We start from the raw sequence: 16740 nt of genomic DNA on the forward strand, positions 1-16740 counted from the left end.
TGAGGCGCAAAGGCATGAGCATGGGACTTGTATGCTGTATTGATATGCCTACACAATACAAACTCCATGTGAGTGCATTTATTTTTATATTTTTATATATTAAAAGTATTACACTAGGGCACATGCGCTTTATTTCTTTCTTTTGTTTCTGTAAGATTGAGAAAGATCTGGGATAACCCTGGGCACTGCAGCTAGAAAGAAGGTGCAGTACACATCTAAAGGTGTGACCACACTGATGCACTGGTGCATCTCATATAATTTTAATATCATCAAAATGTTTATTTCAGTAATTCAATCCAAAAAAGTGAAACTCATATATTTTATATAGATGCGTTGCACACAGAGTGATATATTTTATGCATTTATTTTTGATGATTATGGCTTACAGCTAGTCAAAACCCAAAATTCAGTATTTCAGAAAATTTGAATATTTACATAAGACTAATAAAAAAAAAAAAAGGATTTTTAATACAGAAATGTTGATTTTTAATACAGGAAATTCTAAAGCACTTCATGCTTCCCTCTGCTGACCAGCGTCATGGAGATACTGATTTTATTTTCCAGCAGGACTTGGCACCTGCCCACCAATACCTGGTTTAATGATCATGGTATCACTGTGTTTGATTGGCCAACAAACTCGCCTGACCTAAACCCCATAGAGAATCTGTGGGTTATTGTTAAGAGGAAGATGAGAGATACCAGACCCAACAATGCAAATGAGCTGAAAGCCACTATCAATGGATATACTTTTCAGTAAGCCAACATTTCTGTATTAAAAAATCTTCTTTTTTTATTGGTATTATGTAATATTCAAATTTTCTGAGATACTGAATTTTGGGTTTATGCCGCGTACACACGGTCGTTTTTCGGCATGAAAAAAAACTACATTTTTAAAAACGTAATTTAAAATCATAGGGCCAGATTCACAGAACAGATACGACGGCGTATCGCCTGATACGCCGTCGTATCTGTTGTTCTATCTATGCGACTGATTCATAGAACCAGTTACGCATAGATATCCCTAAGATCCGACAGGTGTAATTGTTTTACACTGTCGGATCTTAGGATGCAATACCTCGGCCGCCGCCGGGGGGAGTTCGCGTCGTAAACCAGCGTCGGGTATGCAAATTAGTAGTTACGGCGATCCACAACGGTTTTTCGCGTTCGCTACGTTGTTGCTAGTCAAGTTTCCCGTCGCAAAGTTAGTCGTCGTTTTTGCTGCCTTAACTTTACACAGCACACGTATGTGCTGTATAAAGTATGGCCGTCGTTCCCTCGTCGAATTTCAAATTTTTTTCTTCTTGCGTAAGACGTCCGGGAATATGAAAGTACGCTACGCACGTCGCCGTTCGAAAAAATGATGTCACTTCACGCAAAGCACGGCGGGAATTTCAAAACGGAGCATGCGCAGTAGGTCCGGCGCAGGAGCGCTCCTAATTTAAATGGCACACGCCCCTTTGAATTACGCGGGCTTACGCCGGAGGCCGCCGGTGTAGGTTTTCATTGCAAGTGCTTTGTGAATCAGGCACTTGAGATGAAAACTTGCGGCGGTGTAACGTATCTACGATACGTTACGCCGCCGCGATTCTACGTGAATCTGGCCCATTGTGTGTGGGCTTCACATCGTTTTTCGGCTTCTGAAAAACGACAACAAATTTTTTCGAACATGCTGCATTTTTTAATGTCGTTTTTTAAAATGTCGTTTTTCGGGTTGTAAAAAATTATCGTGTGTGGGCTTCACATAGTTTTTCGGCTTCTGAAAAACGACAAAAAAAAAATTCGAACATGCTGCATTTTTTAATGTCGTTTTTTAAAATGTCGTTTTTCGGGTTGTAAAAAATGATCGTGTGTGGGCTAAAACGACGTTTTAAACCCGCGCATGCACAGAAGCGAGTTATGAGATGGGAGCGCTCATTCAGGTAAAACTACCATTCATAATGGAGTAAGCACATTCATCACGCTGTAACAGACAAAAAAGCGCGAATCGTCTTTTACTAACACGGAATCAGCTAAAAGCAGCCCAAAGGCGAATAGAACTTCCCCTTCAGAGTGCCATCGTACGTGTTGTACGTCACCGCGCTTTGTTCATAATTTTAAAAAAATTATGGTGTGTGGGCAACATCGTTTTTAATGAAGAAGTTGGAAAAACTTCGTTTTTTGGACATGCTGAAAAATTTCGCTTTTTTTCATGCCGAAAAACGACCGTGTGTACGCTGCATTAATCATCAAAATTAAAAGAAATAAATGCTTGAAATATATTATTCTGTGTGTCACGCATCTAAAATATATATGAGTTTCAATTTTTTTATTGAATTACTGAAATAAATTTATACTGTATACTGTAACAATATTAAAGAAGGATAAATATAAACATTTCCATGTAAGCAAAATTCCTAGTAATCAATGTGATTCATATCAAGTTTAATAAGTAGGTGGAGCCACAGCCATCAAATCACAGCAGACAATTCAATAATAAAATAAAAAATTCATAAATAAGACATACGGGATCAAAAGGGAAAAACTATGAAAAGCATAAACAAATCATGCCTGTGTCACACGATTCATATTAAAAACTATAAAGTTACACTAGATAAATCCCAGCTATCAAAAGCCCAAACACCCTAATGCAGTATGGAACAAATAATTAAATCCACCACATCAAGAACTGTTTATTTTTATGTTATAGAATATATACCGTATTTATCGACACATAACACGCACAGACGTATAACACGCACCCCAACTTTAAGAGGGAAGTTTCAGGAAAAAATCTTTCCACAGCCCCCTGCGTATAACACACAGGCACAGTTTACCCTCCATTTTTAGGGTAGAAAAGTGAGTGTTATACGCCAATAACTACAGTAGTCGTTAGATAGAACGTGCAACAAATGAAGAATCTCACCATCAGGAATGAACCAAAAAAAAGCAAATAGAATGTTTTCACCTAGACAACATAAGGGGTAGCAGTATGACATTGTTGTAACTTTGAACAGGTGTAGAGAAGAGAAGACAGCAGATAAACAGTACAACTTATGTTGGAGGATATGTTTAATCTCTGTGTATCATCTAGGTCCAGTCACTTTACTGGGTATATGTAAGGGTTTACAACCACTTTAACAAAGAACATCACTAAGATAGCTGGAAACCACACAGCAACTGTTAGGACAATAACTACCTTAGTCAGGGGAGAGATAAAATATTGGTGTTAGCAGGGGGAGTGCACTTGTAAAAGCTGTGGGGGAAAATTAATAATTGTTATCAATTGTAAGAGAGAAAATAAAACATTGGTGTGAGTAAAGTGGGTTGAATAATGCATTAGTGCTTGAGTGTGTAAGAGAGGGGAAGAATAACTTGTTCTTCCACTTCTGGGAAGAAATATGCCACTCAGCAAGAAAATCACCCCCCCCCCCCCCAGACAGTAACAGACCTGATCTGGGTCTTGTTCCAGCACTTGACTCCAGGACACAGCAGGGATCCATGGAATGTCATGGTTTTATATATACAGTATCTTACAAAAGTGAGTACACCCCTCACATTTTTGTAAATATTTTATTATATATTTTCATATGACACTTTGCTACAATATAAAGTACTGTATATACTTGAGTATAAGCCGACCCGAGTATAAGCCGAGGACCTAATTTTACCACAAAAAAACTGGGAAAACGTATTGACTCGAGTATAAGCCGAGGGTGAGAATGCAGCAGCTACTGTAAGCGGAAATAAGGGTCAACAATGCCCATTTGCAGCCTGACATCACTGTGCCCATTGCAGCCTGACCTCACTGTGCCCATTGCAGCCTGACCTCACTGTGCCCATTGCAGCCAGACCTCACTGTGCCCATTGCAGCCAGACCTCACTGTGCCCATTGCAGCCTGACCTCACCGTGCCCATTGCAGCCTGACCTCACCGTGCCCATTGCAGCCTGACCTCACCGTGCCCATTGCAGCCTGACCTCACTGTGCCCATTGCAGCCTGACCTCACCGTGCCCATTGCAGCCTGACCTCACCGTGCCCATTGCAGAATCCGATCTGTGTACACAGACGGCCGCCGTGCAGTTTTAAAAAATCGCGCTCCTCCTTGTGCTGTTCCGTGATAGGTGGAACACTCCGTCTCCCAGAAAATACTGTGTCCAGTGTTCAGCCTATCACGATCGCCCTCTCGTTCGTGATAGACGAGAGAACGAGAGGGCGATCGTGATAGGCGGAACACTGAACACAGTGTTTGCTGGGAAACCGAGTGTTCTGTCTATCATGGAACAGCACAAGGAGGAGCGCGATTTTTTAAAACTGCACAGCCGCCGTTTATGTCACAGACTTGGGTACACAGATCGGATTCTGCAATGGGCAGGGTACTGACTCGAGTATAAGCCGAGGGGGTCAGTTTCAGCCCAAAAAAAGGGCTGAAAAACTCAGCTTATACTCAAGTATATACGGTAGTTAGTGTACAGCTTGTATAACAGTGCAAATTTGCTGTCCCCTTAAAATAACTCAGCTCACAGCCTTTAATGTCTAAACCGCTGGCAACAAAAGTGAGTACACCCCTAAGTGAAAATGTCCATTATCTTCCAGCACTCCCTTAACCCTCTTGGACATGGAGTTCATCAGAGCTTCACAGGTTGCCACTGGAGTTATCTTCCACTCCTCCATGGCAACATAATGGAGCTGGCGGATGTTAGAGACCTTGCGCTCCTCCACTTTCTGTTTGAGGATGCCCCACTATTGCTCAATAGTGTTTAGGTCTGGTGACATGCTTGGCCAGTCCATCACCTTTACCCTCAGTTTCTTTAGCAAGGCAGTGGTCGTCTTGGAGGTGTGTTTGGGGTTGTTATCATGTTGGAATACTGCCCTGTGGCCCAGTCTCCGAAGGTAGGGAATCATGCTCTGCTTCAGTATGTCACAGTACATGTTGGCATTCATGGTACCATCAGTGAAATGTAGCTCCCCAGTGCTGGCAGCACTCATGCAGCCCCAGACCATGACACTCCCACCACCATGCTTGGCTTTAGACAAGACACACTTGTCTTTGTACTCCTCACCTGGTTGCTGCCACACACGCTTGACACCATCTGAACCAAATATGGTTATCTTGGTCTCATCAGACCATAGGACATGGTTCCAGTAATCCATATCCTTAGTCTGCTTGTCTTTAGCAAACTGTTTGCAGGCTTTTTTGTGCATCATCTTTAGAAGAGGCTTCCTTCTGGGAATGACAGGCATGCAGACCAATTTGATGCAGTGTATGGATAATGGTCTGAGCACTGACAGGGTGACCCCACACCCCTTCAACCTCTGCAGCAATGCTGGCAGCACTCATACATCTTTTTTCCAAAGACAACCTCTGGATATGATGCAGAGCATGTGCACTCAACTTCTTTGGTCAACCATAGCAAGGCCTGTTCTGAGTGGAACCTGTCCTGTTAAACCGCTGTATGGTCTTGGCCACCGTGCTGCAGCTCAGTTTCAGGGTCTTGGCAATCTTATTATAGCCTAGACCATCTTTCTGTAGAGCAACAATTCTTTTTTTCAGATCCTCAGAGAGTTCTTTGCCATAAGGTGCCATGTTGTACTTCCAGTGACCAGTATGAGAGAGTGAGAGTGATAACACCACATTTAAAACACCTGCTCTCCATTCACACCTGAGACTTTGTAACACTAATGAGTCACATGACATTAAAGAAGGAAAATGGCTAATTAGGCCCAATTAGGACATTTTCACTTAGGGGTGTACTCACTTTTGTTGGCAGTGGTTTAGACATTAATGGCTGTGTGTTGAGCTATTTTAAGGGGACAGCCAATTTAAACTGCTATACAAGCTGTACACTCACTACATTACATTGTAGCAAAGTGTAATTTCTTCAGTGTTGTCACATGAAAAGATATAACAAAATATCTAATAAAAAAAAAGTGAGGGGTGTACTCACTTTTGTGAAATACTATATATATATATATATATATATATATATATATATATATATATATATATATATATATATATATATATATATATATATACAGTACAGACCAAAAGTTTGGACACACCTTCTCATTCAAAGAGTTTTCTTTATTTTCATGACTATGAAAATTGTAGATTCACACTGAAGGCATCAAAACTATGAATTAACACATGTGGAATTATACATAACAAAAAAGTGTGAAACAACTGAAAATAAATTTCATATTCTAGGTTCTTCAAAGTAGCCACCTTTTGCAGCAGATACATCTCTAGAACTGTTAAGAGGAGACTGTGTGAATCAGGCCTTCATGGTAGAATATCTGCTAGGAAACCACTGCTAAAGAAAGGAAACAAGCAGAAGAGACTTGTTTGGGCTAAAGAACACAAGGAATGGACATTAGACCAGTGGAAATCTGTGCTTTGGTCTGAGTCCAAACTTGAGATCTTTGGTTCCAACCCCCGTGTCTTTGTGCGACGCAGAAAAGGTGAACGGATGGACTCTACATGCCTGGTTCCCACCGTGAAGCATGGAGGAGGAGGTGTGATGGTGTGGGGGTGCTTTGCTGTTGACACTGTTGGGGATTTATTCAAAATTGAAGGCATACTGAACCAGCATGGCTACCACAGCATCTTGCAGCGGTATACTATTCCATCCATCAGGACAATGACCCCAAACACACCTCCAGGCTGTGTAAGGGCTATTTGACCAAGAAGGAGAGTGATGGGGTGCTGCGCCAGGTGACTACCTCTTGAAGCTCATCAAGAGAATGCCAAGAGTGTGCCAAGCAGTAATCAAAGCAAAAGGTGGCTACTTTGAAGAACCTAGAATATGAAATATATTTTCAGTTGTTTCACACTTTTTTGTTATGTATAATTCCACATGTGTTAATTCATAGTTGTGATGCCTTCAGTGTGAATCTACAATTTTCATAGTCATGAAAATAAAGAAAACTCTTTGAATGAGAAGGTGTGTCCAAACTTTTGGTCTGTACTGTAGATATATCTATATCTATATATCTATAGATATAGATATATATAGCTATAGATATAGATAGATAGATAGATAGATAGATAGATAGATAGATAGATAGATAGATAGATAGATAGATAGAAAGATAGATAGATAGATAGATAGATAGATAGATAGATAGATAGATAGATAGATAGATAGATAGATAGATAGATAGATAGATAGATAGATAGATAGAAAGATAGATAGATAGATAGATAGATAGATAGATAGATAGATAGATAGATAGATAGATAGATAATTGTGCTGTTATTGACCATAAACGATTTGTGATATAAAATACACAATTAAAAAAGTAAATACTGTATGTAATAACTCTTTTTTGGAGTCTTTAGAACAGCAGTGTACATCCTGAGGCCCCATACACACAAGAGGATTTATCCGCAGATACGGTCCAGCGGACCGTATCCGCGGATAAATCCTCTCGAGGATCTCAGAAGATTTCTATGCAATGGCGTGTACACACCATCGCATTGAAATCCGCGCTGAAATCCTCTGCAGATGACGTGTCGCGCCGTCGCCGCTATTATGACGCGGCGACGGGCGCGACGCTGTCATATAAGGAATTCCACGCATGCGTCAAATCATTACGACGCGTGCGGGGAATCCCTTTGGACGGATGGATCCGGTAAGTCTGTACAGACGAGCGGATCCATCCGTTGGAATGGATTCCAGCAGATGGATTTGTTGAGCATGTCAGCAAATATCCATCTGCTGGAAATCCATCCCAGGGGAGATTTATCTGCGGATAAAGATCCGCTGGCGTGTACACACCATAGGATCTATCCGCAGAAACCCATTTGATGGGATTTATCTGCGGATAGATTCTATGGTGTGTATGGGGCCTCAGGCTCAGAAACCCAGTGGTGGCCCAGAAGCTGTTGACAGTGTGCCAGTTAATATCACATGTACAGTACCTGACCTATTATTGTCCGGGAACAATAGGGTGCTCAATATCTGGTACAGCTTTTATAAACCAAATTAGGGTAGGATTTGATTATGTAGCTGTTCTTTGAAAGTATATTATTGATTAATATAATGGTAATCTTTCCTATATTTTGCAGAAAGGTTGCAGAGGAATATTTGAAAGTAGAGAAAAATCTGAGAAGGTAAGCACTATCGAAAATTTTGGCTAAGGTATTTCATGTTCAAATGCCCCTGCGCTTTAAATGCCTTATTCATCAATATCTGGATCAAGGTCATATTTATAAGGTTGAGCAGAACTGTAGTTTTCTGGGATTATCATGATAACTTTTTCCCCATTCACACCTAAACGTTTTGTAGATTGATGCTACCAAATGTTCAACATTAAAAACCCTATTGTTTTAAATAGTGCTCAAGTGCCTGTCACCCAAGAATTACAGGAGCATTTTTTAAACAGATTTACAGATTTGGGTGTTTTTGGCCTTGTAGATCTCAGTAGAAATGTCTGAAAAATGCACGAAAATGCGTGCTACATATGTTTTTTCAGGTGCTTCCATTATCAAGGTGTAGGGCAGTGGTTTTCAACCTGGGGGTAGAATGACAATTTGCCAGGGGTCACTGAATCCTGGGCTGTTCCTGAAGCAAGCCTTTTCGCGTCCATCCAGCAGGGCTGTTTCCCTGGAGCTTGTGGAAGCCCAGCTTGGCCATTCTTGGAGCCTGCGGCCGCCCACTCAGCCTCTTCGCATTCTGTTCCCGGCATGGTGGAGGGCAGAGACTAGTCGTCAGCTGACTGGTGAGGAATGTGAAGTGGGAAGGGCTGGAGGAGATCTTATCTTCTGATTTCGGCATAGGTGTCACTGGTGTGAGACACAACAGAGCTGGAGACACAGTAACACTACCTGTGATTATAGTTGCCATTAAAAGTCCCCTCTACAGTTCTCAGATCAGCTGATGACCTTGATCAAGAGCACCTAAGTTGACTGATCAGAACTCACCTCAGCACTGCCACGGATCCCAATTCCCCACTGGCACTGCCACTCATCCCAACTCCCCACCCCGCGGGTTAGGGGCACAAATTACTTGTCTTACATTGGTGCTGACAACCCACGCTATGAAAATTATTTTACTGTTAGGGGTCGTGTAGTGAAACAAAAAATCACATACACTACTACCCTTGACTGTAAATCTACTTTACGTTGTTTTGGATACAGAGTGGAAGGTTTGGAACCAATGTAAAGTGTTTTTTGTGCTGATCACTTTCTGTTTGAGTAAAAATGCCATTAGGTAATAAAACACATTACAGACTTGGGGTTTTCCTACTACAATTGATGACACCGGACAACAATTTTATTTTTTTATGTTTTGCTTTCTGAGAAACCTTTGGTGATTATGATAGAACACTTCAAACTGACCACAAATCACGTAGGAAGCTTGAAAAATATGAAATTAACTTTTAATGACTATAATCACACAATGTTTCTGACCAACTGCATGAATTTAACAGGGCTAATACGTGTATTTTGCTGCTGATTTTCATTTGTACTCAGTATCTGGTGCATCTCTCTGCAGTGTCCAACAAAAGCTGTCATTGATGAATTTCAGTTGCCCTGATACAGTTTTTACATTAAAGCAATGCATTGACTGTTACTGACTGCACACAGATTTTCAGGAAAGAAGTCCAAGTGTGAATGCAGAAAATGTATCTTTACAGACACTTTGCACTTTTTGACAACCAACTGAATGTATTTTGATGCTCTGTAGTTTAGTTGCTAAGAAAACTCTTATTGACATCTTTGAATGCTTTTTCAGGTGATTTTCTATAGCCCCACTAGAAGAGCTCTAAACCACATTGACTTTGGAATGAGCCGATGGTTTGGTCTGAACTTTCATTGTTTGCACATTTGGATGACCACCCAAACTACTGCCTGTTTGGCCCCCTGTTCAAAGGAACCATTGCATTATATATAGAAGCAATATTTTTACAACTTCTATATTTGACAACTTCCTGCTGTCAATGATTCCTGAGGAAGCTACATCCCTATGAACCATTGACATCACTGGGAATTCCCACCCTTTTAAGCAAAGGGGCAGAGATAATAGTTGCATCACTGCCAAAAAATGGCCAGTTGAAATGATACAGTATATGTGCTAGCAAATTACATTCATTGCCAGTTAAAAAAAAAAAAGAAGAGCACAGACCCCTCCAAATATTCCCCAAAATACAAAGAAGACCCTTGGAGGGGCCTCTGTGATTTTTAACAAAGAAGCTGCCAAATCACATATAATTTGCTAGCAATATTAAACACTTTTTTTTCTTTTGAAATTACAGTACTGCTGTACATTAAAGATGCACCCTTCATAGGCAGGATTATGACAACTTCAGACATGTTATTTAAAGAAATGGGACACTTTTAATGTTTAATTGTAATTATTTAAAAAAATCACCGCTCCTGGGTGAACGGAATTTATTTTATTTTATTGTTGCATTGGTACATACTCTCCAGCATAGCCAACAGGTATTGAAGGGTATACATTGCCATTGTGTAATAAGACTGCCTTAAGGCATAACACGGATGAATCAACAAAAATAAGGTATTCTAGTGGGTAATGCCCACAACCTAAAACTGTGAATAAACTTTAATTGTCAGTATAGAAAATTAGGTTGTTAACCTAGGCAAAGAAATTTGTTAAATCATCTTGGTGGCTTTGAAAGACATAAATGTACCTGGTGATGGCAAACGCCATTCTTGCAGTCTTTGACCCAGTAGTTCTGCTTTTGGTTCTGACTGTATTATAAGATGAAGCTCACTAGACATACACAGTTCATAATCAGGATAATTGGCACTGCCCCTGCTTGGCTGATGCATTGCCGCATCTTTTGTCTGTTTCATTTAAGCAACATTTCTCTGGTGGCTTCGGTACTTGAATATTGTTGTCATTTGGCACTGGTCTCATGGCTGAAGGAAGATTGGGGTATTTAGCTGATTTCTTATTTTTAGCAGAGAAACCAGTATTTCCCCATAAGATGGACAGTGGGATATTTAGAAGAAAACTGTGTAACTTTGAGTTTCCAAAGCTAAGAAAGGATTTCATCCAGCAAATAAATGTCTCAATATAGAATATGCATAGGAAGAATGATTGAAATGATTCCAATCAGAAATACAGGAGAATGAAGCACTTCATTAATTTATGAAATTGAAAGGTTTTTGTGGTTGGAAGATGGCAGGCTTCACAGTGATCATACAATTATATTCAAGGAATAAAAGTGGGATCAAAAACAAAATCTGTTTCTCTTTCCCCTTTACATAGACCAGCAGCATTCCTCTATTCTATTGGACAGAGAGATTCTGCAAAATTTAGTAAATGTGACGTGGGACCAGGAGATCTGGTGCATTTATTGTGGAGATGCCCAAAATTGCTAAGATACTGGGATGATATTTTTACTAAAATAAATTAAGTATACATTATAATATATTCATTGGTAACGCCCCACTTACATTTTTGGTTACATTGATATCACTAGTTTAGATAACCCAACTTTTACTGTGGTGCAGATGTCTCTTTTTAGCCCATAGAGTATTAAAATGTTGATGGTTAGCTAATAATACTTCCACTATATTTAATTGGATTACAAAAGTATTTGAAAAAATTCCATACAAATAAAGATTCCATATAATTTAATATGGAATTGATGGCATGATATTGGAGAAGGGTGATGAACACATTACATGTGCTAGGACAAGGGATCGTGAATGCTATAACCCTGAGGAATTGTGAATGCTATAACCCTCCATTAGGTTAGAAAGAACTAAGAGGTACTGCTTGGTGAAGTGGATAGGGATTTACATAATGTGGAATATTACTATTCAAAATTACCAAGTTCCAATGTAAAATGCACAGTGTGTATATCTATCTTTCTGTGTATGGCTTGAATGTTCTTAGGTTGATTATTTGTTTTGTGAATGGAAGGCCCTAGAGTTAATGCCCTCACTCTGGTGTTCACAAAAATATATAACATGTGTGGCCCAATAGCTGCTCCCAATCTGCCCAGATCATCTTTACCCAATAACCAGAAACCTACTGCAACCATGAGCTTGTTTTTTTTTTTTCTTCTTCTTCTTTTTAATAGGTTTTTATTGAAAAAGGTTTTAAAGTACAAAGGGAGAGGAAAAAAAAAAGAACAAGAAAAACCTGCCACTGCAGGTATACAGCAGGGAAAATAATAGAAACAACATAAACAATAAGGGTATGCGCCTTGCAGGGAGAAGAAGGAGTCTATAACATTATTATAAAACTGTACATGACAGAAAACAGAGCTTAGAATATTGCAATCACCAGGTCTTGTTTGTGAACCATTGTGTCCATGGAAGCTATGCCTTCTCAAAGACCTTTAAAGGAGTAATTTTTTACAGCTAATAGTTTCTCAAACGTATAACGCAAGTTGACAGTTAAGAGGACTTTAGAGAGTTTTGGCGCCATCTCTCTCTTCCAATGTCTTTGTATTACAAGTCTGGCAGCCAGTAAGATACTGCCATGAGCTTGTTTTAAATAGTTTACTCCTTGGATGTACCACACTCATCCAAAAAGTCAAACTCATTAAAATGTGGCTTTTTAAATCTTTGAAAAAGTGTTTTCAACCTAAGGTACTCTTCTTTGGCTATTAGTAGAATTCATTTTATTACAAAAAGATTTGTTTGTATTTTTCACTTTAGATTTATACTTGTGATATCTTAAAGGCTAAGTTCACCTTTACATAAAAAAATTATAATAAATGCAAATCCCTTTGCAGATATAAAAATGTGCATTTATTATTTTTTAAAACAGGAACCTGGAAGGCATTGCACCCACCATCTGCAGATCGCAGGTGCCATGTCAGGCTCTTGCACACACTGCCTACAGCTCTATTGCCTGTACCTTTGTATGGGCTGTCATTGCAGAGCTGTAAGCAGTGTCAATGAACTACTGGCGTGCTAATCAGCACACTTACAGTTCATTCAAATTACAAGTAGATTTTCCAGTGAATGATGGACCTTGTACTTTATTCATTCAAAAGAAACTGTGAGTGAATGATGCAGCTGTGATGGTCGAGCCCTGCACAGCTGCACTACTTTTAAAAAATGAAAGTGGATGTAGGGAGAGAAACCCCTGCCCACTGTCACAGGGAGGGGGAAGTGGGGGAAGAAGGAGCTAGAACATGTTACATGTTCCACTCTGAAAATGGATGGAACATGTAACCTGTTCCAAAAGTCCTTGAGGCCCCGTACACACGACAGAGTTTCTCGGCAGAATTCACCGAGAAACTCGGTCAAAACCCGGATTCTGCCGAGAAACTCTGTCGTCTGTACAGTTTTGGCTCGATGGAGCCGCCGAAGAGCTCGACGAGAAAATAGAGAACATGTTCTCTATTTTCTCGTTGTTCTATGGGAGAAGGCGGCCCGCCGAGCTCCTCGGCGGCTTCATCCCAAAACTCGACGAGGAACTCGACGTGCTTTGCACGTCGAGTTCCTCGGCCGTGTGTACGGGGCCTTAGGCTTTTGAACAGTCCAATATATATATATATATATATATATATATATATATATAAAAAGTTTTTTATACCTGTCTATTTCCCTGGTAGGTAGATTCACCCTCTCTATTTGTTCTGATGACTATTGTCACCAAGACAAAAAGTGATGGGAAATCCATGTTAATGTTTTCAATAGAACAAGGGGTGAGGGTAAATCTTTACATGGGAGTGCCTCAGATAGTGACAGCGTTCTCTCACTTGGCAGAGATTTCCCTTCAATTCCTGTTGCACTTGCAGGACAAAAACAGGGACCAAATAAGTTTTAGCTATACATACACTTTATTGGCACACCAGATGTCACTGTTCTTTATGTTCAATATGGTCATAGTGAACCATATAACCATTTAACCATATAACATGGTTATTTGTTCTAGTGCATGAGAAGTTTTACAACGGTACATTTACTGATTCTGACGTAATCGGCCAGATTAGGCTATGATCCTTCCTTGTTTATGAGTAGCTTTAGAGATTATCTGTACTTGCCTTAAAACTAATGGATAATCAGAAATAAATTTCATTTCCAGCCAACAGCACTGACAGACAGTCAGTTACTAACTAAACATTCTACAGCTTTATAATTCCTTAGTAGCTCTGAGAGTATCAGAAAATATCCTCTAGGTCACTAGGGCAGAAACAATAAAACTCATGGGTTATGAGGTTGCATTTCATAAAACCCTTTAACATTTACATTTACATCCAGTGTATTAGCCCTCAATATTAAATGAAGCCTAACTTACCATACCCTTGACTTCCAATAGATAATTGACCGGTCCCTTAGCTGTAGCCACTGATTGAGAAAAGTTTTCCAGCATGTCCTTTTTTACAAAAGTAAATCAAGTGATCAAATTCTTTTGAGCGGGGATAGCCGCACATTAATAGAAATTCAACCAGTCCTGTAATTATACAATTGAGATTTTCAGTATTTTATTGTAAATAATTTGGAAAAATAATTTTTTTACTTTAACATTATGGAATATTGAGATCAATGACTTGAATCTTGTGTCTGGCAGGGTGTCTGGATCACCACAGTAGCTTAACAGAATTAAAAATCTATTGACAGTTCCCATATACAGTATGTCATTTAAGTGTGTATTTTTAGTTGTTTGTCTGAGGTTCAGTTTTAAAGGATGCCTCAAAGCTCTCATATAGATCACTTGAGTTTTAATTTTTTTAGACTTGAGTTCATGTAATGGCCTAATTAGTTTGTTTGTAAGTAATCTATTTCCTTTACTATTACATAAGGCAGACAAAAAGTATCTATATCATATTGTTTTTTTTTCTAGAAATGTTACCAAGCAAATGATAAGAAGAGAAAAGGAAAAAAGGTAAATTATGACAAGACACTAACATATTATATTTTCACAGATAATAAATATTCTGAAATGTTCAGAGCATATAAATAATTGCAGATGTGTTAAAAAAAGAATCAGTTATAAAGTACTTTTTGTTTTATAAGCCAGAGGAATAGCCAAGAGAAGGAAAGATACCATTCTGTAAGAGCTGAAATTCTATGGTGGAAGATGGTGTATTCAGGGTGATGTGCATTGTTAGTTTTTCGCCACACATAGCATTTTGCTTTTAGGCCAAAAAGTTACATTTTGGACTCATTTGACCAGAGCACCTTCTTCTACATGTTTGCTGTGTTCCCCACTTCTCGCAAACTGAAAATGGGACTTCTTATGGCTTTCTTTCAACAATGGCTTTCTTCTTGCCACTCTTCCATGAAGGCCAGATTTTTGGAGTGCACGACTAATAGTTGTCCTGTGGACAGATTCTTCCACCTGAGCTGTGGACCTCTGCAGCTCCTCCCGCCTGTCAGTTTAGGTGAACAGCCATGGCTTGGTAGGTTTGCAGTTGTGCCAAACTCTTTCCTATTTGGGATGATGGATTGTAAAGTGCTCCGTGAGATGTTCAAAGATTTGGATATTTTTTTAGAACCTAACCCTGTTTTAAACTTCACCACTTTATTCCTGACCTGCCTGGTGTGTTCTTTGACCTTCATGATGCTGTTTGTTCACTAAGGTCCTCTAAAATAACCTCTGAAGGCTTCACAGAACAGCTGTAATTATACTGAGATTAAATTATACACAGTTGGACTTTATTTACCAATTAGGTGACTGAAGGAAATTGGTTACATTACATTTTAGTTAGGGATATCAGAGTAAAGAGGGCTGAATACAAATGTTATTTTAACAAATGACAGTTGTTTATGATACTCTGTGCTTTAGCAAACTAAATGCCCTTTAGTTAGAATCGTCATCTACAATAAAATAATATATTTTACTTTATTGGGTGAGCTTGAGCGATTGTTTATTTTCACTGTAGATTATTTACTCTCTCTCCAAAAATCCATTGGTTTTCTGTAGGAACCTCCAAAACCTAGTAGATTCTGGTAGAACAGCATAGTTGTCCACTGCTCTATATTCTTGACGTAAATCCCCTCCAATCACATCAATGTATTTCATTAAAAGGTTTAGATATCAATAGATTTCTTCTGAAATTTTGTAAAGTTTCAAAATAGATGACAGTAATCTTCTCTGCAAAAAAAATCCCCTGCATATGTCACATTCTAAATATACAGTATACAGCTATTAAAAAAAATAAAGACCTAACTCTCAAACTGTATCCTGTATGTTATCCTATTAACGATGAAAACTGTAGACTGTAGGTGTTAAAAGCTTAGGCAGATGCAAAAGGAAAAATGACAAATTTGTTTCTGTGGTAAGTGTGGGTAGGGATAGTGGAATCGTTTGATAGGTGACCTAGACTCACAGTTGTAAGTTATCTCCGTAGGCTAAGTATTGTTGGCAGTGCAGACATTTTCCTGAGGGTACCAGCCCAAAGGGGAGTCAAAAAGCTTTAATTTCTAATGTAAATCTGATTTTCCTTTGTTTTTTACAGAATATTTGCAGGAAAGTATCACAAGACGAAAAACAATCCAATGGGGTAAGTGAAATATTAAATGAATAAAACGTTACATTTAGTGCTGTATATTTAATTTTTGTTTTAGTATACAGATAAAAGTGTTCTCCTAAAATTTCCTAAAATCATGTGTATTTCAACTCTGTGTTTCAGTACATTTTCCTAAGTTTTACAAACGTATACAGTACTTTTACAACTCTGAACTCTGGACACAAAAACTTTTATTTTGTTTTCTTAAATCTTAATTTCGTTTTTTATACATATAGTTGAACTTAAAATAACACAAATACAATCTTATTTACATATAAATGATAAATCAGCACCTAGAAAAAAAAGCACTAA

General features: G+C 38.9%; 1 protein-coding gene across 1 annotated transcript in view; it reads left to right on the plus strand.

The window, feature by feature from the left end:
- The window catches only part of LOC120931996, a 91664-nt gene that overhangs the window by 51142 nt on the left and 23782 nt on the right, over window positions 1–16740 (plus strand). The window contains exons 5-7 of the mRNA XM_040344044.1: window positions 8051–8095; window positions 14760–14801; window positions 16378–16422. Coding sequence (XP_040199978.1) covers window positions 8051–8095; window positions 14760–14801; window positions 16378–16422 — 132 coding nt within the window. The remainder of the gene's footprint in view (window positions 1–8050; window positions 8096–14759; window positions 14802–16377; window positions 16423–16740) is intronic.

Source organism: Rana temporaria, chromosome 3 (assembly GCF_905171775.1).
Source record: "Rana temporaria chromosome 3, aRanTem1.1, whole genome shotgun sequence".
In the NCBI taxonomy this organism is placed as follows: Eukaryota; Metazoa; Chordata; class Amphibia; order Anura; family Ranidae; genus Rana; species Rana temporaria.